The sequence below is a fragment of the Penicillium chrysogenum genome (genome assembly GCF_028827035.1).
Source record: "Penicillium chrysogenum strain IBT 35668 chromosome Unknown utg000001l_segment0_segment0, whole genome shotgun sequence".
NCBI classification, from domain to species: Eukaryota; Fungi; Ascomycota; class Eurotiomycetes; order Eurotiales; family Aspergillaceae; genus Penicillium; species Penicillium chrysogenum.
Window position 1 is genome coordinate 6,375,558 of NW_026622749.1, and position 27,335 is coordinate 6,402,892.

Sequence of the window (27,335 nt, forward strand, 5' to 3'; positions counted from 1 at the left end):
TACCAGTTTTCGAGTCTTGCAATTCTTCATCGCCCTTCAATAATGTCATACGCATCTCGCTCTAATTCCAAAGAGTTAGTCAAGCGACCAACCCTTAGTGAAGTATTGTCTGATGCCACGGCCCCACCATATACCCTTAAGGCATTCATGACATACCTCTCCGAAAGCCATTGCCTCGAGACGTTGCAGTTTACCTTAGCAGCAAAGGAATACTGCGAAACTTATAACTCATTCGTCGATCAAGCGGGTGAACCTAATGTTACGACCGACCCCTCGGCAGGCAGACACCTGCGCATGCTTTATCAGCTCCTTCTGACGACGTACATTATACCCGGAGCGCCCCGTGAAGTCAACTTATCATCCGACATGCGCGATTCTCTCCTACGATATAAAGATCAATTGACACCCCCCCTACCCGAGGTTCTTGAGCCTGGCGTGAGATATATCCAGGAACTGATGGAAAATTCTATATTTCTTCTGTTTCTGAATAGCTGCGCTACCCCTTCGTGTCAAGACCTGGCGCCAGAGGCATCAGATATGATCGGCGTCAGCGTGGATTCCTCTGTTAGAAGGTCAGGGGATGAATCCACGCAGTCGGTCCGCGTGAATTCCAAGCGCCCATTCCTTAGCCACCATATGAGATCTTGGTCATGGCCCCCTTGGGGTCGTCAGCCCGATTGAACTCCCGAAATCTGCGCATCCAAGTCACGTCCGATCTCACTCCTACCAGCAGGATACCGCCTTGCTAGCTCTGACGACGATTAAAGTCTCTCTGATCATCCCTACAACTTCAACAACGTCGACGGTTCAGAAAAGGGGCGAGGTGAAACTGCCCTTGTGCAGCGCCGGAAGCAGAACAAGCCTGATGAGCTGGAAGGAAACGTCCTAGGTACGATGTGGCTCGACGGCCGCCAGATTACGGACTTTTACAGGCGTATAACATTATAAAGTCTTAAACTCTTGTATGCATCTCAATTTATAACTCAATTATGTATGTCAATTCATCAAGCGAGTTATCATCAAGCGAGCTAGCGGGTCAACACATATATCTAAACTCCTCGAAGGAAAAGATAATATAAATTCTAAACAAGTAAACGAGTAACCGATTAATAGAGGGCACGATAGATCAGAAGACTAATTTCAAGGCGATCTTTTCCCTTATGAATTAATTGGTATCAGAGCGCCAAGTGCTTCGCTCGGTATGGCTGGCTGGTCGACCGGAAAGGGAACGAAGCATACTAGAACTGACACTTTTTCGTGAATTGAAGGACCTTTACGATCCTTCGTGGCCTACATAGCTGATAGGATCTTACTCTGCTGCTCAATTGAGTTTCTGGAGTTTTGAGCTTGAGTTGGTGGCATAGCGAGAGGTTAAAGGCTTTAAGTGATTTGAATCCCTGTAAATTTCAAATCAGACTTGACTTTCAGTTTAGCTCGCCGATTTTGCGTTTGCGTGGTTAGTAACGAGCGGGACGAAGCACAGGTCTGAAAGAACGGAGGTTGGAGAAAATGGGACATGAGAATACCAGTAACATAATTTAAACATGGCTTCATCAAATATCCCTGAGATTATCTACGCATTGTCATCCCACAGATTTCTGTCAGAAAACCAAACGTATCAGAGGCATAAGAACCTTGGTGCCTAAGGCGGTATTTATGCCTCAGGCATCAATCGAAATCAAGGAATATCAGGTTTCCTTATACGGGTCTGTCATTTGATGATGCAGCAAGCGTGATAGGCAGGGAATAGAGAATGTAAATTCCCGCGCGTTCCCATGGTTGAATTCAGAGCTGTCGTCATAGACATGATATTACAAACGCTCTTATATGTCAGATGCAGCTACCTTCCCTCATTCACTTTGTCAACAGTATCTTAACTTCTCATATTGACGGCGTAACTATGGCCTCTTCACTATCGCAGAAGTCCCTGCAGATTCAAATTCAAGATGACTTGAAGTATGATATCCGTATCGAAAATGCTAAGCTTGAAAGGTACTTCCTTCCCTGCCTAGGTGATTTCGAAGGCGGCATACTAAGTAAGGCATGCACAGCGGCAAATTCTACAATGAGGATGACCAAAGCGATATCTTAACATCGGAAGATGTCGATGACATGGTTATTCGGCATAACGGTGGGATCCGGTCTGTCTGCTCTATGGACGGATCTGAAGGAAGTATCGATCTTGTCGACGATGTACGGGATGCGAAGATTTGCAATTTAACCTGGAGAGCCTCCCCAGAGGGTGGAGAACGTAATGAGATCAAGAAGCTCAACGAAGATACGAGGTACATGGTTGACATTGGGAGTTGGAATGAATCCGGGACTGTAGGATCAGTTCTTGTTACCGTCAAGGACCAAGAGTGATCATTGTTTGGTGGGGTTTCTTTCTTTTCAAGGTTGTTGTGCTTAGTGCATGATTCTCAGTCACTTGGACTCTATGTGCTGTATTGCGACGATGGAAACAGGGGTTGAAAATGAAGCAAATGCTTTGGTTCTTGTCTCAAATAAAAATGTCGTATTGTGTAACCAGTGGTAAAGACTACACAAAGAACGAAGTAGATTAACAAACGTTTGGGGTCTCAAATTACGACTGGTCCCCCGTAATCACTCGGAAATAACAATTATTCATCCCTCCCGGCTGCAACACGTAGGGCTGCGACGACGTCTGCGGGCGAGTCTTGGACACTTGGGGGTATTTAGCTCGATCTAGAGAGTGCTTAGGAAGACTCCAACCAAATTTCAACTATAAGATTGGCACACCCAGGCTTTTAGAATATGTACACAGTCTCAGTGCCCGTCGATAGAGAGCCTTAGTAACATGTATTTCTGTAACATTTCAACCGTATAGAAACCCGTGAAAGAAGTTGAATTCGATGACAAGTTCAAAAGCCCAATGCCTCTACTTACTTTCCTAAGCGCCACCGAAAACCAAAAGGCTCTGGATATTGACTCCGCCAAACCCGCGCTGACGCAATAGTTCCCGGCCGCGGTGGACAGGGAACTCGGCCACGACCATGATGCTGACATCCTTAGCACAGATGTTAGCTTTATTCAACAAATCCAGCACCGCACAAAGTGTCTTTCCTGTAGCAAGCACATCGTCTACTACCACCACTGAGGCACCCTTGGGAATCAAATCCCTTTCCATCTCGATCCTACTTCCTTCTAGATCGTCGGACGTCGAAGATGAGATGTGTGACGTGGGCTTGAAGATAGAAACGGTAGGTGTAGGGAGTTTCCCGGCTTCGCGTATCAGCGCCAAAGGTACATTGACTTGCAACGCCAGCGCCGATGCATAGACAAAGCCGCCGGCTTCACAACATGCCAGCACATCGACTTCGCCCCATGAACCAGCAAAGTGAGTCTGCAACAGATATGTGCACAGGGTCAGCCCACCCCGTTGTTGGGAGATGTTGAGCACATGACGGAATTCGACGCCCGGGCGTGGAAAGTTGGATACCGGGCGGACCATGTCGGCCAGTCGCTGAAGGTCTTTATGGAAAAAAGGAAGCAGGTTGAGTTCCGCGAATCTTTGCGCCGCCTCGCTTCCGGTGAGGTCATTATTGAAGATGAGACTAGGGTGATAGTCCAAGGGCTTTGGTTTTGACCAGCTATTGTTGTTGTCCGCATGATGGTCGGCACCATCACCGTCTTGGCACCCCCGGCGAGTACACCGCGTGGGTTTGCTAGCTTCGACGCAAACTTCAAGCAGTCTGCTGTCTGGCACCAAATGCGAGAATGTCGCGACCGGCGCGTCATCCCTCATCCCAGTAATCAACAGCACATCCGTATCTACGGCGCCGTACACCGCTTTTAGAAAATGCTCCTCTGGCAACCGAGGTCTATGTCGTACCTGACTCTGGAAAAACGTTGTCAACGCTGGCCGGTGTTGCTCCTTATAGGCACGGTCGCAAAGCAAACGGTTTAGATCGGCACCGGTAGCTGCCGCGTATTCTCGCTTAGTCGTATCGCTGATACTGACTGCGCGCGCCACGAGGCTTTTTTGAGTGCATTCAAGGAACGCAGACACCCAGATATTGGCGCAATAGTCCTTACCCGCACAGCTATCGCCCGTCACAAGAATGATGAGCTTCGGTTTTATCGGCACTTGCTCGAGCGGGCAGGTGTAAGCCAGCACATTGCGCGGATCTGAGCTCTGCTTGAGACGGGCGAGCCGCGGCCGATTTGGTCCAAAAGCCTCGACCGCCAATGCGGCGTCCCTAGGGTCCGGCCCGAGATCTGCACCATAAACGCCGCTACTCAAGGGTAACAAGTCCATAGCAATGCTATATACCCACCGGACGGCAGTTCGGGCAACTTCAGTTCCATCTTGATCGCGGGACCAGACACCAGTCACCACGCAGGCAAAATCCCAATCTCGACAGCCAAAGGCAGCTGCATCAGCTGCCACGTCGACAACTGCTCCGCCACCTTGAAGCAGATGGAGATAGCAGAGTGGCGAAGGACGAGTCTTAATAGCCGTCACCAAGCTGTTGGTGACCTCCGGTGCCCCGATGTCTTTTAAAAATAGACATCGCTTGAACGAGGAGGTCCTGCTGCCGCCATGTCCGCCATGCATCCCGGACATGTACATCTCGGCCTCAAACAAACCAACACCGTCCACAAACTTGAAGTTGTCTTCTGGTCCCAAAATTGTGCCACTGGACGTGGGTAGGGGGAATGGAATGGGGGTTTCGGAACTGGGCCTAGTCTCGAATGATTCGAACATGGTCACACCGAGGCGCAGCTGGCCGATATCCCAGTACAGATATGCGTCTGCAGAACAGTTCCGAGGGAGCCGTCTAGCGACATATTCATCGAATTCACTAAGTTTGACCTGCGCCTCAAGGCTGTCATTCAGGGGGCAATCCAATTTCGAACTGAGTAAGTCGGAGACGGAAAAGCCTTGAAAGTCACGCTGACTACGATGCCGAAGTTAGTCCCAGCGCCTTTTATTCCCCATAACAGATCAGTTTCATTTCCCGGGCGAACGGCACCGACCGGCTGGTGTTGGCTTGGCACATGACCGATGCAGAAGACCTGGCTAGAGTCGACGCTGACAATCACGGCACCGACGATGGCGTCACACGCAAGCCCGTACATTCTAGCCAGATGACCGATGCCACCTTGTAGCCATAGCCCCGCGCCAACGCTTGGGCGGGCTCCTAAGGGCACTGTTATGCCCATTGCCATAGCATTGCGAATAATATCGCCCGTTTTGCAACCGGCCTCAGCGACGACTAGGGGCGTGCAATCGAAACCGGATTCTGCTCCTCCGTTCCTAGCCTGCAGGACGTGTACTTGGTCAAAGGCGCCCATATCGACTGCAACGACATTATCCCATATGCAGTGACCACTGTGGCCCCCACCAACGACAGTCAGGCCGACCCCATGCTTCAGAGCCCATCGGATGCAATCTTGGACGTGTCGGATCTCTGTCGGCCTGAAAATTGAGGCGGGATAGTGAAGGCGAGCCTCCCGGTTCTTAACTTTCAAGTCTCCTTCCAAAAGTGGCACCTGAGCTGTCAGCTCTGGTAATGCTGTGGACTGTCTGGTAAAAGTTGCCATTAAGTTGGGCGAGCTGAAGAAGAGATGCCCAGGGTGAGTTTCCTCGCGACGGCTCAAGACGCGGCACACCTCACGCCATTCCGCCAGGAGAACCTTGTCTGCCTCCTTATCCTGCATGGCAAACCCTGCAACAAAAGGCGCAAAAAGGTCCAGTACCGCGTCGTTATTCGGCACACTAATAGTTCCGGTAGGGAACGGAGCCGTTTCATTGCAAACTAATCCGTCAAGGTTCAGAGTCCCATCCCGATGGAACACTACCACTATTCCGCTTTTGGGCTGCTCAACAAGCATTTGCAGTGCTTGTTCGATGAACTTGGCTTTGGGGTTTAAGCCGTACATGCTGTGGCAAAATATAATAACGTCGAATTTCTCATCGCTGTCACGCGTAACGCTGCCTGTATCGCCCCCAGTAGGGCTGTTCACAATGAATGGCGTCCGGTGAATGTCAGGCGTACGTTCCAGACATGGAAATGGAGACTCTATGTCCGACTCAGGAGAAAGCCATTTTTGCACTTTGGTAGCGAACAGGTTGTTAGGCTCAAACGCAGAATATCTCTTAACCTTCCTTCTCAGATCGCTAGGAAGATGCCCAAGTATGCTCTTCGGACCCGGCCCAATTTCTAACACCGAAATACAGCTACGCGAGCCGAGAAGTTGGGTTAACAGCTGGCAAATTTGAGGAAGAATAAAGTCTCGGTATGTCATCCATCCTGAGCCCTGCACAAAGGTATCGAATCCAGCGCTGTACTGCGCGTCCGACAATGGTTGTTTTGAGGTTGACGCTTTTTCTGTGGCCTTTTGCCTGAGAGCCAATTTGAGAGATTCGAGGGTGGCCATTTGCATTTCACATCAAAGAGTGTATGGATGTTTAAAAGTGAATTGTGAGAGCTACGCAGAAATGTACATGGTTTACCAACCCGCGGACTGGGTCATACCCAACAGCGATGGCCAGCTGTGCAAAGTCACTTGGAGCGGGGTCATGGGTGCAAGTGTGCGCTAGTCATAACTTTCCAAATGAAGTAAGGACCCATGCATGGGGTTTACTAGTCTCCCGGCCTATATAGTGCCACGTATATTATGCTGATAATCCAGGAAACAGGGGTTGGTACTGATAAAAACAAGACAAGGCTCTTAGTTCTTTCGTAGCAATGGACCCTCTACCCTTCCCCCCAACCTTTTCGAAGACATAAATCAACATTTTCGACGTACATGATGAACAGTAGCCCCCTCTTATATTCGGGCGCGACCCCTAGCGCTGGTGAACGGGGTCAGGATTCTTTTGAACGCCAGAACATCGATTCACCCGTTAACGCTTCGTTCGCCTGTCGTGTTCCCATTGAGTTACGCTCAATAGAGGAGGGCCCTGCCGTCGCCCTTGCTTCTGGGCTCGCTTCCCAAGCTACCGGAGCCGGTCATACCACGGTGACCTTGAGGTATTGTGCTTATATTGGGCATTTCCCTTAACTATTTCCTAATTCATGATTAGTTCCCAAACTACGTTCCATGAGCCGACTCGCGAGCCTTGGGATGGCAAGGAAAGCTTTTCATCTGGCCCATACCCCCTAGGCGCCAAGATAATACAAAAGCTGGAATCGCCACAGGGAGAAAATAGAGGTGTTCAGAAGCTTGCCCGGGCAGTGTGTACGATACTTGAATGCATCGGCGAAGAACCAACAAGAGAAGGTCTACGTGCGACACCAGAGCGATATGCCAATGCTATGCTATATTTTACTAAGGGCTACGCTGAGAGTGTCCATGACTTGGTTAATGGAGCTGTTTTCCACGAGGGCCACGATGAATTAGTCATATTGAGGGATATTGATGTCTTCTCCCTCTGCGAACACCACCTGGTTCCATTTACTGGGAAGGTAAGAGTTTTGGTATGCATTCCCTGGCACGTAAAGGTTAACATATGGGACAGGTGCATATCGGTTATATTCCTGATAACCGCATTCTTGGTCTTTCCAAATTGGCACACTTGGTTGAAATGTTTGCCCGCAGACTACAGGTTCAAGAGCGCCTGACAAAACAGGTTGCTCTGGCCATTTCTGAGGCGCTCAATCCTCGGGGCGTCGCTGTTGTCATGGAATGCTCCCACCTTTGCATGGTTATGCGTGGCGTCCAGAAGGTCGGCAGCACTACAACTACAAGCTGCATGCTGGGATGCATGCGGTCGAACGCGATAGCCAGAGAAGAATTCTTGGCGCTCCTGAGCCGAAGATAGCATGTCCTCTCCGTATCTATGTATCTCATCATTCTAGTATGATACCCGATTCTAATGTTTCAGCCTAATCTTGGAACAAGATTGGAAGTTTCATATTCATAGTATTCTTTCATTAAACAATTTTTGCCTCATTATAGTCATGCTTTATTTTCTATAATCAACAGTATCTAATGGTTTAGGGTTACTGATATAGTCGAAGCTATAGAAATATGAGTAGTGACTTTATCCTTATAGGCACCTACTCCTTCATCGGCATCCACCTCTACACCCGAACCCACTTCAACCTCTAGTTAGTGCCTCCGAATATGACCTTCTTGCATTTCTCACATAATTGTCATTGCAGCTGCTTGAAATATCTGCATTTATAATTGCTTGTCTTGACGGGTCAATTCTGAGTTCAAATAAGGACAGTGTTCAAGGGGTTGTTGCTTACTTCAGTAGTAGAAGGGCTTGGTCTTGCACTGTTTAGCTGGATTTTCCTATGTATAGTTGAGACAATGCAGGAAAAGGTAATCAAACTTAGATCTTTTGTCCACTTTAAGTGATAGATAGCTTATGCTTTCTCTTCAAGTTGAACGCATGTGAGTGAAGTTAGGATAAAGGAGTTTCTACACATTTCAACTGGCATATTCGACTATTCCGTAAAGCGTTGATCATCCAAGCTCTTCTTCTCTCGCCCTGCCGTCAGAAACCAAATAATATGTTCTGCATCAATGTGAGAGTCAGATACATATAGCAGTCTTCCATTTACTACGGCTACAACCAAAGTCAACAGTGCAAGTTTTGCGCCAACACATACATGCCAAGATTCGCGCCAATGCATATATGCATCAAGGGCTCAAAAGTTCATTTTTCAAATAGAATGGAGAGCCCGAAGGGTTGTTCCATTTGTTCGCGTATACGTGCAACAAATCAATAAGACGTCACAAGCGTAAGTGGTTTTGTACCCAGATATGTAGGGCCGATGGCAGATAGAGCGGGGTACGATTACCCAGAAACTAGATATACTGTCTTGAGATATGCGGGGGTTCTGCTTGAACTATCTAGACTTCATAGCATTTCTCGATTCAATACAGCGTCACTGAAGTGTAGAAGGCTGACAGATCGCACTTGGGTAAACTTTGCCCTCCGTCCGGCGGGTCCGCGCCGAGACAGATTCATGAACGTCAACGCATCTGTTGTCCCTTGTATGCAATATTTAACCAACTGGTACCCATAAGTGCATGCATATTTGCTGAGATCCTACGTGGTATTTAGTGATTGGTCAGGCAGATGACAGCGATCAAGAGGGCGCTATTGAAGCCAGTCAACGCAAGCCAGAGGGGAAAGGACTACGATTGGCAGCCTTATAATGGTAAGCCCCAGAGCCTTGTTTACTTTCCCCAGTGGTCTCTCTACACTCTTCCCCTCTCTTGTATTTTCTTTTGTCCACGCTCACAGCGAGGTTCGTCTATCTGTGGTAATTTTGCCCAAATACTTGGCGTCCCCTCAAAAAGCGAACTACCGGAGTGTTCGAACATTCTTATAAATCCACACGCTTTATTTTAACCTTTTGGTGTTCTTCAACACGCATCCTGAAATCTATTATTCGCCTAAAGAACATATTTGTTCTTTCACTCTACCAGACGCTCTGAAGGCCACTAAGGATGGTTTTAACCAGGAGGAAGCCCGTAGCCGCATGGTCTATGTACCGAGCTCTTCATGGAGATGTATCGACGTTGTTGGATGAGACAGAGCTTCATTTTGAATTCCACGAGGATGATGATGACGCGGGATACATCAAAATGCATGACACAAGCATTATGGGCCGCTTCGTGTGCCGTAACCGAGCATGCGGGTCCGGCGGATGGTCAAGTAAGAAGATCGCCGTCACGATTCGCCTATACCCAGGGCAAAAATATAACGCGAGGGTATACCACCAACGGTGCGAAAGCTGCACATCCGTCAGTCGACCAAAGCTGGACCAATCGTACGCTGAGAGAGTTGTCTACTGGATCAAACGATGGAACGGGGTGCAGGTAGAGAGGCCTCCATCGTCCGGCAACAGCAGACGTCCTCATAACCGTGAACTTTGTGAGGGTTGCAGAGCTGGACACTGTTCCCAATCAAGGGAGGATTTCATACCACAATTTGACAGGTTCGTCGATTTCCAATCAACTAATATTATTCAATAACCGTATTGACATGTGCTCGCTCAGGTTGACTCTCTAAAGCGCCCACATCCCACAAGTGTGATCGAAATTGAAAATCACGGAAGAGGATATTTCACTATATTCATAAGCCTGTCCTTTCCGCACAGAGCGAAAGACACAGCGATTGGTTAGATTGGTCAATTCAATCACTTAGCGTCGTTTACATCTGCTATACCCTACCTTGTCGTACAGCCAGATTGGTGCTGTCATAGAAAGCAGCCGGAGCTGAGGCCTAACCCTGTTGTAAAGTATTTTATTTTTCTACTAATCCGAGCGGAGCTTATACATATATGCAGATGTAGGAGTAAAGATTGTCTGCTTGCCTCAATGCGGCTGGAGCTGAGTCTAATGGAAAGGCTATGTGCTGAGCTGAACAGATATATGAGACATAACTAGATACTACGTATATTATCTAACTTAGGGACTCCATCCCCTTTTCCAAATGGTATACCAACTAGGTCGGAACAAGAGTGGAACTTCTAGTAGTCAATTTCGGCACGTATGTCAATGTTGAAGGTTTGGAGTTTGTATTGAGCATGCTATGGGAGAGAGGTATTGTTGACATGCACGGTATTCTTTATGTCTTTATCTCTTTGTGCAGACTGAGCTTTTGTTATGTCAGTTTGCCATTCCTTTGTTAGTACAGGCTTCATATACAGCCTGCTTTCCATAGATTCATGACATGCATCTTCTTCCCGATTTTCCCCCTCCATGCTAGTTCATCTCACTAGTCCTCCAGTATCGTAGCCCTCAACAAGTATGAAGGAGGAACAGAGTGATGATTGATAATCCGTGGGAAAGCTGGGTAAATACCTATCTAAAACATCAAACTGGCGAGCGAAAATCTCAGTCTAAGCTCACCAACAGCGTAGGGAGAAGCAAGCAGTATGGATAATATCCCTACCGTTCTGGAATTGCCCTGAATATCCATGACTAATATGTCTACTAAGCACATGAGGGACAAGGCTGTCTCGGTTATTTTCTCTTGCAATGGTCGTATTATGCACGGCACCGTATCAAATCATTCACATAAACCTTTCTTAACAACTACACCTCAGGGCGAACCTCAACCGCACCTACCTGATGCTTCTCAAACTGGACAAGCGTAGTGATCTTGATGCTTCGTGTGCTGTATCACTGTTGAGGGCTACAATACTGGAGGACTAGTCAGATGAACTAGCATGGAGGGGAAAATCGGGAAGAAGATGCATACTGTGAATCTATGGAAATGCAGGCTGTATATGAAGCCTGTACTAACAAAGGAATGGCAAACTGACATAACAAAAGCTCAGTCTGCACAAAGAGACAAAGGCATAAAGACATACCATACCATGCATGTCAAGAATCTTTATCGCCAGTGTGCGATTGGTAAAGCCTAGACCTGCTTGATAGTCACCATAGTGTTATTTTAAAAATGAAGCAGCAGTGTGTTATTGCCTAGCAAGAGTCATATATAAAGATTTTTGGCTTTGCGGGGAGCCGCATTTTATTATGCCCAGCCTATGGGATCAACTGAAGCCCCCCACCCCCCGAGGATGCAAATGCCAAAGTTGCCATTTAACATTGCAAGCAAGAGCAACGATCAGCACATACTGTATACCGATCGCCTATTGTAGTGGAGTAAATTGCGTGCCCGTAGTCTTTTGAATCGATATCAGCTTTTTTATCCTCGGCAGGAAATTTGACAGTCTTATGGGACCCCTGCTCAGCTGCGTACGGTAGGGGAGTACAGCATTTCTTATCTGTGCAGCCAATTTTATCCGTCAGCAGCTAGCACTCACAGACACAGCCTTGGCTGTCAAGTACCCAGACGAAGACATCGACCTGATTGCTGCACGGGATGAATATCTGATTGATCTTCTTACCTATATCCAGCGGGAGTCAAACCCCTTCATCAAAAATTGCCTTGTTGCGATTGCGGCTCACGGCAGTGGAGGACGAATACTATGCAATGCCCTTCAGATCCACGCTAATTCTATAATCAAGCTTGATCCAGGGGAATATGTTGTTGGGTGCCTGAGGCATCACCATGTGATAGAACCTCCATGTATGATAGCTCTCTCTCTCCTTTCCTCTCTCTTCCCCCTCTCCTCGTGCAAGATCGTCAATCCAGACAGTGCTTTTCTCCATTCATTCCATTTCCACCCAGATTGCACCTCCATAATATGTGGATGGTTATACAGGGGACGACGATGGTGATGGTATGGAAATTCATCCCCGATATCATTATAGGTCTTTTCCAGGGAAGATGCTAACAAGTCCTCTTCAACACATAAAATCTGAGACGACACTCAATTTGAAGGTATGCCTAATGCAGGCGATCTCGTATGAGCATACCAACCCGAAGAGAACGAGAACGATCCGAAATTACAATGACCGGTCTTGAATGAGTTGATAGCGAGCCTCTGCACTTGGTGCATCAAGCAACATGGCGGGTGAGAGACCTGTAGAATCCCGGATCTCTTTTTGTTTGCCCCAGCCTCAGATAACAGGCGAACCATGGCCTCGTTGTTTTTCAATGCAGCGTCTAATAAGGGTGTCTGGGAAAGCCGGGGGGGCCGTCAAGTTTGGATCAATCCGCTTATCTGTAAGCAGAATCTCAACCAGCTCCTCTTCATTTTTGTCGACCGCGATGTGCAATGCACTACAACCCGATATAGCAGAGTACAAAAAGAGCGCATTAGGATCTACGTCTTTCCGATTCACAAGAAGACGAACCAACCCAGGCTGTTTATTTAGGATAGCGCCATGAAGAGGGGTCGGTCCACGTTTTGGCGCAAAGCCTGCGTGAGCACCAGAAGATAGTAACATCTTCACAATTTCAGCATGGCCGTTTAGTGCAGCCACGTTTATTGGAGTTATTCGACCTGTGGCGTAGGCGTTCACTTTGATTTTCGGATGTGCTAGGAGTGTCGCAACCACCGCTATATGCCTATGTGTACTGGCCTGGCAAAGGGGCGTGCGCTTTGACGGGTCCCGAGCATTCGGGTCGACTCCATAGTCTAAGAGCATATTGACTATGGCTAAGTTGCCTTTGATCGCTGCTATAAGCAAAGGCGAGTAGCGGCCCTATTTAGACGGTAATTCGGCGGGGCTCTTAGTATCTGTCCAAGCTTGGAGGGCTCTCTTCAAGGTAAAACAATTTCCTGAATGCACTGCACGGTGGATAGCTGATCCGCCTGAGTCCTTTACATTGCATTGCGTACGTAGAGTTGTGAAATGAGTGCTTGGTATACACCACAATTGACTTGGACGAAAGAAGCAAGATCGGGTTCGCTGTCAATCGCAGAGGCAATTTCAATGAGTATTTCCGGGGGAAGTCGTGTAAATGACATGATTTCGAGATGTATGAATGTTGTGGATAAGAAGATACTCGTTGAGGGGATGTACCGTATTATGTAGCCGCAGCCAAGAGATCCATTTGAGGACCGTGTAATATTGTAATATTCCGTAATTAGCGGTAATTTTCATAAGTTTCCAGCCTCAAACCGAATATCCACATTATCTCGTAGTAGGTCGGTGGCATGGCAAAATTGCCCCATTAGGCATACAACAGAGGATGAAGGAACAAAAGAAATAAATAGACTCTTCTCAGATAGTTTTTTCGTGTATCTTTTCAGTGGTCTTTTTTGGCCCCATGCTGGATCAAGCACTCATAGGAATATCCAAAAATAAAGTTCACCATTCTCTTGCATCACTTAGCCATCACCTTTCTCCCTTTTAGCCATCAGCTTATCAATCAAAATGACCTCGCAGCATTCCAGGTTCGTGGGCGCCGAGCTCTATAGTATTTCCTTTGATGCCCCTACGCCGTCTACGTGGATTGTCATCGAGCGCGTTAACGAACACGAGCACCGAAAGGATCCTGACCACTCCGCTGTCTCCTATGCCTCCGTTAAGTACCGGTGTAAGAAAGACGGAGATGCTAGCAAAAACGCGTTCGTTAGGATCTATAAGCAACTGCCCCACCTCGGCACAGAGTTTGGCGATCATGCTACCCGCGCGAATCAAGCTAGGGCATGGACTCCGCCCGAGCTAGTAGCATACAAGACTCTTATCGATAAGCAGTCGAAAGTCACCCCCAGCCTCCTAGGCTATAAGGAAGAGAAGCAAGACAGCTCTGCTATTGTACCCGCTGGCTTCCTTGTCTCGTTCGCGTGGGAGCAAGTGCCTGGTGTTCAGCTAGGGGATAGTCTTGGCGGAAAGGTCTTCTGGGGTATGAGTGATCATCAACGCCATATTATTCGAGAAGCCTTTAAGAACAAGACAATCCCGTGAGTCAATGTCTCTATTCTGCGTTACCTATAATATATGTATACTAACGTCGGCCCCTTTTAGTGAGACCGAAACTATTGGCATCCACCCTTTGTTCTATGGTCCCTCGCATTTGGTTTGGGATTCCGTCTCAGGTAATCTGTACGCCTCTCCTTAGCAGTTGCACTATGCTCCAAAGGGATTTACTAATTTATAGCCTATAGTTTTATGGTCGGCTTCCGTCAGTGGATTGAGGTTAAGCCAACACCCTGGAGTGAGGCAAAGTGCTACTGGTTCGACCTAGCTAAACCACCCAAAAAGGTCAACTGGTCTGAATTTGTTAAAAACCCTGATACTTCTAATTGGGAGTTTTAGATTGCCTATGTTCTTTGTTTATGAGGCTTTGCTGCTCCGGAGACAATCTAATACATTCGAATCCTGACTAACGGCGGAGCGAAGTCCAAGAATCCAATCCCCCAACTCCTGGGATACATGGTGTTGACATACATGCATACATGCAATGCATGCAGGGTATGCGAGGTGATATGCCATCAGCGGAACCGCCCTCTACACATGACCCTCGCTTCCCACATGATACCGATCGTGCAGACGTCGACGCGGTCCTCGATATGCGACACCGTGGCCGCGGACGAGGGCGCCGTAAGCAATACCTGGTTCACTGGTCTGCTCTGGGCAACGAACACCTTGAATGGCTCGACGAAGATAACCTCGTCGGCGCCGAAGAAAAAATCTTGGAGGTACTTGTCTCTCTGTATACAGACTGAGCTCTTTGAGCATTTTCCTAGCTCGGTCTGTTTGTCATATCGCTGGCTTATATACCAGCTTCTTTCCATAGATTCATCATCACCTCACTTCTTCTTCACGATTTCCCTCCATCTCTCTTGCTTCGTAGCCTCAAAAATGGGTATGTATCTCGCTATATGTATCATACCTTTTTTGGGAAAACTAATTGGTATCGAAGGGTGCATCCACCGGGGACGCAAGAATGAGCAGAAGCGCAACTGCGGTGTATACGGGATGGCGTACACTGGATCAGTTTGGCATTTCTTGAAAATTAGTCACGATTCGAAGGTGAGCTAGCTTATATCAGCCAAGAACATAACCTCACTAACTCGGAATTCTAACATCTACTAGTGGTCAGAATTTGCTATTGTCGGTCGTCAGGCAGCTCTAGAGCAGGCGTTCAGGTTGCTGGTGTGGATGCTCCAGAGGGCAGCTGCCATCTCCCCAGCCCATTCAAAAGAGACCTCGGCAGAAACTTACGGTGGGGTGGGGTCCGAGGAGATGGATATTGATCTCATCCCTTGAGATGGGTCTATAATCCTCACCAAGCATCCTGAATCGCTACCGACAATCACACACTCCCTCTGCCTCCGAAACCCCTATTGCTACGAAGTCCTGAAACCTCTCCGATCGATTACAATGCATGACTGGATAGTACCAATGGGGGAACATTGGCCCGCGAGGTCACTTGGAAGCACTGCTTGCCAAGGAACCTTTTGTTATGGTTTCCCCTACTCAATTGATATTCCTCTCATAGCTAGCTGCCTCTCCTCTTAACCAAATATCAATATAATATTGATTGATGAGACAGCTTCTTTCGTAGCGCCTAGGTTCTTCACTAATAGCTGAAGAAAAACTATCATCAATGTTCCTTTTGCTTCATATAAAGAAGATAAGAACCATAGAGCAGCAAACGGAAAAGCCATAGGACTCTGTTCTTTCTCTGTATCGTCACTTTTCATGCACTTCCATGACTTCTTCCCAATAAAGAGCCCTGGTTGTTTCTATCTGTTGTGCGAATAGGCAAGGTCTGAATCCTTATTTTTTAATAACCATCCGATATAGTGCAGTGCTAACATCACCGTCTCTCACACGGCAGCCGGTCGATTCCCCCTATCAGGGATTTATTTTGGTTTTCCTTTTTTTCCCCCAATCATTTTATGATATCCTATTGCTGTTAACAGCAGAATTCTAAAAGCGTGCTAATGAAGGGGTTGGTGGAATTGAGAAGACTGCGCCACAAATCCAATGCGTACATAGGCTGCACAGGCCACGCATTAAAAAGCAGTTGCAAGGAAACACCACGGACTGGGCAGACGACAATTACGCACTTTATATCTTGTTCCGATTATTTTCGGAGTACATCACTTAAAAGTTCGAAAGCGATTGAGACTCTCGGCTGCCTCCCGTTACTCATGGACCGGTTCTTCTGAGCATGGACTAACGATTCCCAGGTACGTTTCCGAGTTGGAACGTAGAAATACTGATCATCGGCCAATCCCTGCCAAGGATAAGGTTCAATGCTCGTCAGCAGTGAGGATTTTCCTGGTTGCACGTGGAGCATGATGTATGAGAGCGCTGTAGAACTAGATGAAGTATATCAACAGAAAACCATGGATGATACGGAAATATAGTACTTGAAGTTCCATTATATTGGAGTAAAAAGGCATAGTAATAAATTCTTACTGAGTACTTGTCCGATATATATTACTATGTAACCATCAATGCAATACGGAGTAGATCCAGCTACATTTGGAGCACATTACTTTAAATGCATGATTTGCGACGATCTGCGCGATATTACTCCAACAACCTTGAAAGCTTCTCCAATTCTCACTCCACTTTTTCCGTACCTATGCACATATGGAGTAATCCTGCCAAGCTCCCCCAACACCGGGTGGCTGCACCGGATAGCAAATTGTCACCGGGTAACTAATTGCAAGGATCCGGTGTCTTGAGTTTGTATATTGTATGTCAAATTCGTACAATAAATAGTCCGTGAAAACAACGTAGTCATAGTCTCAATTCTGCTAATACTCAATCAGTTGGGAGGAAGATAAGAAGACAAAAATACAAAGGGTAACTGAATCAATCTCGATTAGAATCAAGTATATTGTATGCTTAAGGCAACCTTGGAAGAGAACGGATAACCTTTTACGTACAATATTTATATGGGGCGCACTTTAAGGTCCTCTTTACGGAGTACACTTTGGTGTCGTATATTTAGAACGAATCTTAGCAGCAAATCACTTAAACCACGCAGATCTTATTTTTCCTTCAGCTAGTTCGAGGTTTGAGAATATTCTGGTGTAGTTATGTACCGTTTTGTATGGAGCTTCAGTACAAAAGATACCTGATCTGTAAGATTTACTCTGATGCCACCAACGCTTACCTCGCTAGACATGTACAGCTTATGTTGAGTGCTTCGCACTGCCGTTCCAACTCCTAAAATTGGAGCTACCGTGGTTGCCTATAGTATAAATCGTTTAGAGTTTCAGTCTCCGAAGATTGTCCGCTATCCCTCTTTGGGACTATTCATTCTCGAAGATGATATCCATGGATATCCATAGAATATCCAGAATATCCATGGAACTCTTCCGATACGCATTCTAATAGTGACATACTTTTCAAAAGTCGGCAAAATGACAATTTAATGTACCTTTATGTTTATCCACAACAAAATATATCTTAGCCAGACCTCAGGAGGTTAGGACCCGCAGGGAGATACTTGGCAACGACCGAGTACGTCCTGCAGGTTCGGAGGTCCACGGGGTCGGTCAACCGAAACATGGTGAAGATCATTATCGCCAAGTAAAATTTGGAGAAGTCTGTCAAATTCGGCATCGGACCTATCGGAATCGGATGATGCATGGCGTGCATCAGACATGTGTATATTTAACTGTGACTATGCCGGTCTCATCTACCTCTGTATTGCACATCCCATATCTCTATTTCGCGAGACTTGAGTGAAGAATCACAGTCAAAATGGGATTCTCTCTTCAGGCCCTCACGGTTTCAGCCCTAGCTATCACAAGCTATGCCTCCCCTTTGATCCACTCGCGGGCAACAAACACATCCTATACAAACTCTAACGGCTTGACATTCAATCACTTCAATGGTTCTCTTCCTAACGTGACCATCCTAGCAACCGGTGGGTACTTACAGCACATGGCATATTGTATCTATATAATACGATATCTTCTAACCCAAAAACAGGCGGCACCATCGCCGGCACAAGCGACGACAAAACCGCAACAGCAGGCTACGAATCCGGCGCCCTAGGAATCAACACTCTCCTCTCCAAAATCCCAGAGATCTTCAATATCGCCAACATCGCCGCCGTGCAGGCTCACAACGTCAACAGCGGCGACATCTCCTCATCCCTCCTCCTAAACCTGACCCACACCCTCCAGGCAACAGTCTGCGATGATCCCACCATGTCCGGAGCCGTGATCACCCACGGAACTGACACCCTCGAGGAGTCCGCGTTCTTCATCGATGCAACAGTAAACTGCGGCAAGCCAATCGTGTTCGTCGGCTCGATGCGGCCCGCTACCGCTATCTCAGCGGACGGACCCATGAACCTCGTCCAGGGAGTGACCGTTGCCGCAGACAATGACTCCAGAGACCGTGGGGCATTGGTTGTTCTGAATGACCGTATTGTCTCTGCTCTTTTCGCTACCAAGACCCATGCGAATACTATGGATACCTTCAAGGCATATGAGCAGGGAAATCTTGGTTTCATTGTGTCGAACAAGCCCTACTTCTATTACCCGGCTGTGCAGGCAAATGCTAAGCACGTGGTTGATGTGTCTAATGTGGATTCTGTTCCTCGTGTGGATATCCTGTATGCCTATGAGGATATGCAGGTCGATTCGCTGTACAGTGCTGTGAAGAATGGTGCTAAGGGTATTGTGGTATGTTGCTTACCCTGTTTATGAGATGCGAATATGTCCAGTGCAGTGCTAATTTGATAATAGGTTGCTGGCGAGGGTGCAGGTGGTGTTGCCACAGATTTCGGTTCTGCGATCAATGACATTGTTAAGAAGCATAACATCCCCGTCGTGTTGTCGCACCGTACTGTGAACGGCGAAGTCCCCACTGCTGATTTCACCGGCGAGGACGCGCAGACCAAGATTGCTAGTGGATTGTTCAATCCCCAGCAGGCCAGAATTCTGCTTGGGTTGTTGTTGGCTGAAAAGAAGGGCCTTAAGGAGATCCGGGAGGTGTTCTTCAAGGCTACCGTTGCTTAAATGTTTTGGGATAATCAGGGAGTGGAAAAGACAATAGACGGAGGACACAAATGTACACATAGACTTAACGCATACATTAATATATAGATGCTCAAATGTATTTCCAAAAATTGCTCCGGATGTCAAACGTTCAGATGCTATACTTGGGCAATAAATTTTGCTGAGTAGGAGGCCTAGGAAAGATATTGGGCTAGACACAAGTACATTTGACTTTTCCATGGAAGTGCTTTTATTATAGTCCATTACATCGGTTCTTTCAAGTTGTGCAGCATGTGTATTTCACGAAAAAAAAAAAAGAATAAGGAGAAGATTACACGAATGATGTATTTTGCTAGCCGAGCTAGTCTAGGTTAGCTAAAAGTGGTACATGGAGGATATATGAGATCTGAGGAGGTTTAGAAGTGAATGGGCTTGGAGTAGGTGGCCATGGCAGCCTCCTTGAAGGCCTCGGAGAGGGTGGGGTGGGCGTGGCAGGTGCGGGCAATGTCCTCAGAGGAGGCACCGTACTCAATGGCGAGGGTGGCCTCAGCAATCATCTCACCAGCGCCGGGGCCGATGATGTGGACACCGAGAACGCGGTCGGTCTCAGCATCGGCGATGAACTTAACAACACCCTCGGTGTCGAGGTTGGTCTTGGCGCGGGAGTTGGCGCTGAAGGGGAAGCTACCGACACGGTACTTGACACCGGACGCCTTGATCTCGGCCTCGTTCTGGCCAACCCAAGCGACCTCGGGGTGGGTGTACATGACGCTGGGGATGGCAGCGTAGTTGACGTGGCCGTAACCAGTCTTGATGTATTCGATGGCGGCAACGGCCTCCTCCTCGGCCTTGTGGGCCAGCATGGGACCGAAGGTGCAGTCACCGACGACACGGATGTGGGGGAGCTTGGTGCGGTACTCCTGGTCGATCACAAGGCGGCCACGGTCGTCCTTCTCGATTCCAACCTGCTCCAAGTTCAGGCCCTCGGTGTAGGGGCGACGGCCAATGGCGACCAGGACAACGTCGGCATCCAGAACCTCCTCCTTGCCACCCTTGGCGGCCTCAATGTTAAGGGAGATGGTAGAACCGCTGTCGTCACCGGAGACGACCTTGGTGCCGGTCTTGAACTTGATACCCTGCTTACCCAGGATCTTCTGGGCCTGCTTGGCGATCTCGGCGTCCATGCCGGGGCCACCGATCTGGCCGAGGAACTCAACAACGGTGACCTCAGCACCGAGACGGGACCAAACGGAAGCCTAGTACCCACGATAAAGTGTTAGCCCGATCCAGCGTTGAAACTCAATCCGCAGTCAGTACATACCATCTCAAGACCGATGATGCCACCACCGATGACGGTCATCTTCTTGGGGACCTCAGTGAGAGCCAGAGCACCAGTGCTGGTGATGATGCGCTTCTCGTCAATGTTCAAGCCAGGGAAGCCGGTAGCTTCGGAGCCGGTGGCAATGATGATGTTCTTAGCGCGCAGGGTCTGCTCACCACCCTCGTTGAGCGCGACCTTAATGGTATTGGCATCAACAAAAGAACCGGCACCCTTGACGTAGTCGACGCCGTTCTTCTTGAGCAGGAACTCAACACCCTTGGTCAGACCGTCAACAGATGCATCCTTCGCCTTCATCATCTGGGTAAGGTTGAGCTTGACATCGCCGACCTCGATACCACGCTTCTTGGTGTCGTGAAGAACCTGGTGGTAGAGATGGGAGTTGTTGAGGAGAGACTTGGAAGGGATACAGCCGACGTTCAAGCAGGTACCGCCGAGCTTTCCGCGCTTCTCGATACATGCGGTCTGCCAGGGTGTTCAGTTAGTATGCGGATTGAAACGGAAATGTCGACCTAATCAAAGATCGGAAAGCTTGAAGAAGGACGAGTTCGTACCTTGAGACCCTCTTGACCGGCCTTGATAGCAGCAACGTAACCGGCGACACCACCACCGATGATGACCAGGTCGTGATCACCTATTGCCCGGGAAAGCGGAAATCAGCAATCGCATCCGGGGAGCAAAGAGAACCTGTCCGGGAACTCCGCGATAAGATGTAAGCGTCGACTTACCTGCTTCAGATGCGAAACCACGTTTTGACTGGCCAATGAAGATCATGGAAGTTGCAAAATTGTTGGGAATAGCCCTGGGGCCGACATGACGGAGGGCAGACCGGGGCGTAGCCCGGGGCAAGACAGCGCGGAACATAACGAAAGAAGGAACTAAAAAGAGTAGTGGCGTTTAGATATAAATGCAATCCTCGATGCGAGCGGATTGAGGTTGTTGGGAGTGCGCAAATAGGGTGGGTGGATTCGAATACGGGAAATGACTGAGCTTTTGCAGTACTGCTTGGCTTCACCGCCCGCGACGGACCATAGCCGCTCAGTTCGCCTGGATTAGTAAGGCGGTGAATTCGGGCCGGTAGCTTACCGGAGGATATCGGGAGCCAATTCCGCTGATTCTGCAGGCAGAATATTGGATGGAGGAATCGCCTACAACATAAACTGAATACAAGATACGATGCCAGGGGAAAGGAACATTTAGTAGTATCTACATTTCTCATCAAGTTTAATATGTATTACAAAACACCAGATGTTGGTAGTTTGGCCTGAGGTTTCTTGCACCGTCTACTTCTTCCCCTTGAAAGGATTACTCCGGTAATCGCAATTTGCCAAGCCACTTGCGAAGCTCTGGAGGAGTTAGCAGCGATTCCCCAGAGATTCTTTTGCCTATCCGCGGACCATTTTTATCGGCAAGGATTCTCGGCGGTCTCCGCCGGTTACAAGCGGGCGAATACAACGGATTATGCATAACCCAGCCCGCTCTCCGCACGGGTTGACCTTGATATGAGCATCCACCCTTTAACAGTGGATTGAATGTGAACTGGGTATGTTACCGGGATATATAAAACCCCACATTCAAGTATTCTTTTGCTAGGCCCTCTTATTCAACCAGCCCTTGATTTCTCACAAATTGCTTTCTATATCCCTGCAATCTACCCCGCCCATCATCTCTCTGCTGTGCAAAGTGTCAGAAGAGCAATGACCCATCCCCGAGGGTACCAAAACATGTGCACAGTTTTGACTAGACGGTGTTTACACATGGCAATAAAAAGCCTTGGAAGAAGGTATTTGGATTGCTGTACAAAGCCAGATGGCACAGAGGAAGAACGCATGATGAAAGCAAAGGTTACGCAATGTCCATTTGTAAGTAAGGAATTCAGAAACGAAATCAAAACCCATATCCCTGGTGTATCCTCTAGACCGAGACCTTGAACCCATGAGTTCGTACAATGCACATCAAGCCATATTTAGTCCTGTTCACATGACGATTTCTCCTCCTCCTTTCGATTCCTTTTCTGTCGCCACTTGATCCCATTAAGCGCCACCATCCACAAGCAAGGAGAAACAGCAATCGGGATCAAAGCAAGCGTGGTGTATGCCCAGCCCTCGCCCATCGCAGATCTCATAGGGCTGATCGCTGCTGACGCCGCGGCACCAAGCTCACACCGGAACAGATTGTTTGCAGCAGTCGCAGCCGCCGACTTCCCCGGCCAGAGATCCACCATCAAGGCATTGAGGACCTGTGACGTACCGATGATCGACCATCCGATGATGAACAAGAGAATGACAGGAGCAGCAAGGTTGACCTTGTGACCCAACACCCAGCCGTAGGTCAGCATCGCTAAGTTACTGATGTAGTAGAGTGGAAGGGCGACTTCAAGTCTCGCACGCTCAATGTTGAAGTTCCGGATATCGGCTCGCACATTCTTGACCACAGTGAGACCGGCTCGTTTCGCATGGCGACGGTAGTTCCAGTCGACCAGCCGGCCAGTCGTGAAGGCCGAGAGAACCCCTCCTCCGCCGATGGGGAGGTACATCAGGGCAGCATGAAGGTCGTTGAACTGGTAGATCTTATGGAAGGAGGTCGATGCACCAGTCATGACAGCATAGAAACCAGCAAACAGCAGGCCTGTGGTGAGTAAGATGACCGACGTCTCGAGATCCAGGAGAACCTTCATAGTCGGGACCGGCGACGGGAACCGGAGGGAGTAGTTCTTCCGTACCTCAGCTTCCTTGTATGGGTCAGGCACGAGACCTTTCTGCTTGCGCGTGCGATGCCGGATAATATCCGCCACCGAGTTATTCAAAGGAGGCGGTGGGATGGACCCATCACCGACGACTTTGCGACAAGTCTCCGGCAGGAATAGACCGAGGACAAGGAAGAACACGCCACCGAATATGAGCAGAAACCAAAAGATCCAGTGCCAATCGGTGTACTGACTGATAAGGCCGCCAATGATTGGTGACAAAGACGGACCTAACATGCTCCCGACTGAGGCGAAGGCGATGTATGAGCCTCGTTCCGCGGACGTGATCATGTCCCCCACCAACCCGTTCGCCAGGGCCACAGTGCCACTGCTACCTGCACTCTGGAGACATCTGAGGACCAGGAGGGCAGCATAGCTGTTTTGGAGACCGAGTCCCAGATTGGCAGCAAGATAAATTGTGAAGCAAATGATGTAAGCGGGACGGCGGCCTGCAGTATCCGAGAAGCCTGCGATCAACATAGGTGCCACCCCCTGCATGATCTGTGAATAGGAGAGTCAGTTAGTTGTGGAATTCTCTGCCGAGCTTGTTGTTTGGTTGACTTTGACTTACCAGATAAGTAGTGACCGTCAGGTTCACCTGGGAGATGGAGATATGCAAGGAATCCGCGATGGAGGTCAAGGCGGGCAGATAAATGCTCGAAGACAAGGGTGAGAAGAAACTGGCCAGGGATCCCATGGCAACAATGGCCCGCTTCTGGGCCACAGTGAACTGAGAGTATCCTTGCTGGCGCGTGTCTCCATGCTGGCTTGGCAGGTCGGGTGTTTTGGTATCAACCTCGTTGTCGCGCTCTTCTGCCATGTTGTCTTTTTCCATTGGATCGTCGAGGTCGGGGATTTAAATGACCATGTGGTAAAATCGTGGAAGATGCGTTTGATGAAATATCCCCGATGGTTTTGTTACTTGCCCGGTTCAGGGAAGTCAACCAATCAAAGCTCCTCGACTATCCCGGGACCGGCATTAATCTGACCTCACCTGCGCTGCCTTATACCCTTATTTTTGCTCTTCAGTCCCTCTTCAGTTCAACCAGTATGTACAGCCCGTGAGACTTGCACTGTTGGTTCAAGGAAGCATTCGCTTGTGATCAAGTCTTCCCAGCTTTCTTGTGGCCTTATACGTCATGTATACATGCTTCCGTAGACTGTCACATGACCTCTCGCGCAGACCCTAGACAAGTATTCACAACCTATGTCTCAATGACAGATAGGTAGTATCTCGAAAATCGAAAGCAACGTGGCCATGCTTGTGTCCATGGTCATGTGCACTTGATATGGTAAGCATGTTTTCGCTGCATCGATCTTGAAATGGACTCACCCGGAGAATATCATAAGTAGACGACATCTCTCATGACATTAGATATTCAAATTTGCGGAGAGACATGACACCTTGGCAAATCAAGATTCGTGGAGAAGAAGTGATTCCCCGGAGCCGGCTTACTAGAAACCTTCTGTTTCCTACCTACAAAAGAGGGCCACAGTGCAAACACTTGTGTGTAAGGGCAAACATATATCGGAAGCAATCACAGCACCCATGTGAACAACAAGCGGCTGCAGTCTGGGGATTTCGGCTTTCCCGTATGCTTCCCGTTCGTCCCGTTCTGCCCACATTGCCGATCCTTTTCATAAAGGTCATGTCTTCCCAAACCAACTGAGAGTATTTCCTTGTCCACTTTCACGTTCTATTTCGGCGCCACTTCTTGCCGCTTTCTGATCAACCGAAACTGGACATACCTAGGGTTGCCATGTGGTTGTCCAGGTCCCAGTGACCCACTCGGATCTATGCCGATCATTACGCTAGTAGCATAACAGTATCTTACCAGTTACACAGGCTAAATCTAATACCTACAGTATTTTCTACTGTAATCGTAATACCAGAGTAGCGATTTTATTACGGCTCTATAGAACCCTTGCGGAGTATTCATTCTTCTACTAATTGATGCTGCAATGGTTGGTCACAAATTGTAGAATGTTCTAATAGATTCTTATACTCTGTAGAGAACAGGAGCAGATAATATAAATTAACTGCACTAGAGGCGCTAATGAAGTTTACTTAGATTATCATCGTTCCAATTGACGGCGATATGCCAGTGCGGTAGGCTATGATGACGAAAATAGGCACAGCTTTGTATCGGTGTTAAGTGTCTCGGCACGTGGAATGTAACAGCACTGACCCTTAGGCTCTTAGTCCTGTCCCCTAGTTGGATGGTCCGGGTAGAGCTCCTCTTTTCCTTCTCCAGCTCAGGTCCGGTAGCTCAATGTCGTTATTGATCTGCAGTTCGGATTTAATCTGCAGATACCAACTTACCCAATGTCGTTGCAATCCGATCCTTCTCTCCGGAAGGTACCCATCTATTAATCTATTCCCCCACTGATGTTCCTGGTAGGACGTAGGAACGTGAAGCTCCCCAAGACTCCTCGTCGGCTAAACACACTCTAGATGCATATTCTTATGAAGTTGCAGTTGGAGTCCTCCCGATCGGCTGTAACGTTGTGTCGAGCATCTTCTCCAAGCATGGCCTTATATATTCCAGTCTGTTGCGCTTGCAGAATAGTCGAAAACAGCCAATTCTCTTCTTCCACAATTCTCTCTTATTACCGCAGATATGGTTTTCTCAGCAAAGGCTATCGGCATTGGAGCCCTTCTCTCAGCGGTTCCCGTGTATGCTGCCTCATACTCCCAGACGAAAGTATACGATAGCACCAACTTCTTCGAGGGATTCAATTTCACCAGTGATCCGGATCCCTCTGGTGGCTTCGTCAATTATGTGGACGCCGAAACTGCGAAAAGTGCTGGCATGGCCAAGATCAGCAATGGCGCAGTCTACCTCGGCGCCAACTACGTGGACAAGAGTCCCAATGGCCGCCCTTCGACCCGGGTCCGGTCCAAGGACGTCTTCACCACTGGTCTTTTCGTTGCCGACATTGCCCACATGCCAGCAGGCACTGGAAAGGGTGGATCCTGCGGTATCTGGCCTGCCTACTGGACCTCTGGCCCTAACTGGCCCAACTCAGGCGAGATCGACATCATTGAGGGCGTCAACGGGCAGAAATCCAACGCTGTCACCCTTCACACAGCAAAGGGATGCAACATGGATGTCTCTGGGTCTGAGTCGACAGCAAACCAGACTTCTGCTGACTGTGAGGACTCCGATGCGGGTTGTTCTCAGGGCACCACATCGGCCAACAACTACGGCGCGGCTTTCAACGCTAACGGAGGTGGTGTTTATGTCACGGAGTGGGCAAGCCTTTCTATCAGTGTGTGGTTCTTCCCTCGCGGTAGTGCTGCGGCTAATGCGGTGATCAATGCCGGTGCTGCGGACCTGGATGTGGCGAAGTTCGGCGCCCCCTTGGCTCGCTTCGAGGGCAATACCTGCGACATCGCCGAGAGATTCAAAAGCAACTACATCATCTTCAACACCAACTTCTGTGGAGGCTGTAAGTACCCTCAAGATTGCAGTGGGGGCGTATTCACTAACTTCTACAGGGGCTTCGAGAGAATTCCTTAATGACGAAACCTGCGCTAGCCTAGCCGATACCTGCGACGCTTGGGTTGCAAACAACCCAGCCGCCGTCGAAGATGCTTACTGGCTGGTGAACTCAGTCAAGATCTATGCTCGAAACGACTAAACTTTTGAAGGCTGAGGTTGGAAGTGGAGACGAATCCCGACCTCAATGTGTACCACTTTCCCAAGTCACTAGTAAGAGTTGAATGTACCTATGCCTAGGGATCTGCCTTGACCATGCAGGCCTAGGTAATGCAATGAAATACGAGAATTTCTCATATCCTTTCCCCTCATTTCCACCGCAAACCCCGTTAATGCAATGACTATCACGTAGTTAGACTGAACAATCTATATACCTAGGTAGTTATGTCAGTGGACCCTGGCCTGAGCACAAACGCACACTACTCCCGATTAAGATAGATCTCACTCTTCAACTTGCTGGGCCCACTATCCTG

The 27,335-nt window shown here is 48.4% G+C and overlaps 12 protein-coding genes across 12 annotated transcripts; 8 read left to right on the forward strand and 4 right to left on the reverse strand.

The window, feature by feature from the left end:
- Positions 1 to 42: 42 nt before the first annotated feature.
- On the forward strand, positions 43 to 948 carry N7489_002535 (regulator of G-protein signaling domain-containing protein; the record flags this gene model as incomplete). The annotated part of the gene is made up of 2 exons (XM_056708290.1): positions 43 to 572; positions 768 to 948. 2 exons carry the CDS (start codon positions 43 to 45, stop codon positions 946 to 948), a joined length of 711 nt encoding a protein of 236 aa, XP_056572592.1.
- A 952-nt stretch (positions 949 to 1,900) lies between these two features.
- N7489_002536 (aegerolysin family protein) lies at positions 1,901 to 2,364 on the forward strand (the record flags this gene model as incomplete). Its single annotated transcript, XM_056708291.1, has 2 exons — positions 1,901 to 1,992; positions 2,052 to 2,364. The coding sequence occupies 2 exons, from the start codon at positions 1,901 to 1,903 to the stop codon at positions 2,362 to 2,364; spliced, it is 405 nt and encodes a 134-aa protein (XP_056572593.1).
- Positions 2,365 to 2,911: 547 nt separating this feature from the next.
- On the reverse strand, positions 2,912 to 6,405 carry N7489_002537 (uncharacterized protein; the record flags this gene model as incomplete). The annotated part of the gene is made up of 2 exons (XM_056708292.1): positions 2,912 to 4,922; positions 4,967 to 6,405. 2 exons carry the CDS (start codon positions 6,403 to 6,405, stop codon positions 2,912 to 2,914), a joined length of 3,450 nt encoding a protein of 1,149 aa, XP_056572594.1.
- Positions 6,406 to 6,777: 372 nt separating this feature from the next.
- N7489_002538 (GTP cyclohydrolase I) lies at positions 6,778 to 7,792 on the forward strand (the record flags this gene model as incomplete). Its single annotated transcript, XM_056708293.1, has 3 exons — positions 6,778 to 7,001; positions 7,055 to 7,436; positions 7,490 to 7,792. The coding sequence occupies 3 exons, from the start codon at positions 6,778 to 6,780 to the stop codon at positions 7,790 to 7,792; spliced, it is 909 nt and encodes a 302-aa protein (XP_056572595.1).
- A 4,673-nt stretch (positions 7,793 to 12,465) lies between these two features.
- N7489_002539 (ankyrin repeat domain-containing protein) lies at positions 12,466 to 12,996 on the reverse strand (the record flags this gene model as incomplete). Its single annotated transcript, XM_056708294.1, has 1 exon — positions 12,466 to 12,996. The coding sequence occupies one exon, from the start codon at positions 12,994 to 12,996 to the stop codon at positions 12,466 to 12,468; it is 531 nt and encodes a 176-aa protein (XP_056572596.1).
- Positions 12,997 to 13,728: 732 nt separating this feature from the next.
- On the forward strand, positions 13,729 to 14,613 carry N7489_002540 (uncharacterized protein; the record flags this gene model as incomplete). The annotated part of the gene is made up of 3 exons (XM_056708295.1): positions 13,729 to 14,258; positions 14,323 to 14,400; positions 14,463 to 14,613. 3 exons carry the CDS (start codon positions 13,729 to 13,731, stop codon positions 14,611 to 14,613), a joined length of 759 nt encoding a protein of 252 aa, XP_056572597.1.
- A 140-nt stretch (positions 14,614 to 14,753) lies between these two features.
- On the forward strand, positions 14,754 to 15,023 carry N7489_002541 (chromo domain-containing protein; the record flags this gene model as incomplete). The annotated part of the gene is made up of 1 exon (XM_056708296.1): positions 14,754 to 15,023. The coding sequence occupies one exon, from the start codon at positions 14,754 to 14,756 to the stop codon at positions 15,021 to 15,023; it is 270 nt and encodes an 89-aa protein (XP_056572598.1).
- A 136-nt stretch (positions 15,024 to 15,159) lies between these two features.
- N7489_002542 (uncharacterized protein) lies at positions 15,160 to 15,567 on the forward strand (the record flags this gene model as incomplete). The annotated part of the gene is made up of 3 exons (XM_056708297.1): positions 15,160 to 15,163; positions 15,221 to 15,330; positions 15,394 to 15,567. 3 exons carry the CDS (start codon positions 15,160 to 15,162, stop codon positions 15,565 to 15,567), a joined length of 288 nt encoding a protein of 95 aa, XP_056572599.1.
- A 2,460-nt stretch (positions 15,568 to 18,027) lies between these two features.
- On the forward strand, positions 18,028 to 19,295 carry N7489_002543 (asparaginase ahrA; the record flags this gene model as incomplete). Its single annotated transcript, XM_056708298.1, has 3 exons — positions 18,028 to 18,193; positions 18,259 to 18,959; positions 19,023 to 19,295. The coding sequence occupies 3 exons, from the start codon at positions 18,028 to 18,030 to the stop codon at positions 19,293 to 19,295; spliced, it is 1,140 nt and encodes a 379-aa protein (XP_056572600.1).
- A 395-nt stretch (positions 19,296 to 19,690) lies between these two features.
- Positions 19,691 to 21,477, reverse strand: N7489_002544 (dihydrolipoyl dehydrogenase; the record flags this gene model as incomplete). Its single annotated transcript, XM_056708299.1, has 4 exons — positions 19,691 to 20,530; positions 20,596 to 21,078; positions 21,168 to 21,247; positions 21,342 to 21,477. 4 exons carry the CDS (start codon positions 21,475 to 21,477, stop codon positions 19,691 to 19,693), a joined length of 1,539 nt encoding a protein of 512 aa, XP_056572601.1.
- Positions 21,478 to 22,579: 1,102 nt separating this feature from the next.
- Positions 22,580 to 24,194, reverse strand: N7489_002545 (MFS transporter; the record flags this gene model as incomplete). Its single annotated transcript, XM_056708300.1, has 2 exons — positions 22,580 to 23,860; positions 23,931 to 24,194. The coding sequence occupies 2 exons, from the start codon at positions 24,192 to 24,194 to the stop codon at positions 22,580 to 22,582; spliced, it is 1,545 nt and encodes a 514-aa protein (XP_056572602.1).
- A 1,786-nt stretch (positions 24,195 to 25,980) lies between these two features.
- On the forward strand, positions 25,981 to 27,004 carry N7489_002546 (glycoside hydrolase family 16 protein; the record flags this gene model as incomplete). The annotated part of the gene is made up of 2 exons (XM_056708301.1): positions 25,981 to 26,812; positions 26,862 to 27,004. The coding sequence occupies 2 exons, from the start codon at positions 25,981 to 25,983 to the stop codon at positions 27,002 to 27,004; spliced, it is 975 nt and encodes a 324-aa protein (XP_056572603.1).
- Between the last annotated feature and the right edge of the window lie 331 nt (positions 27,005 to 27,335).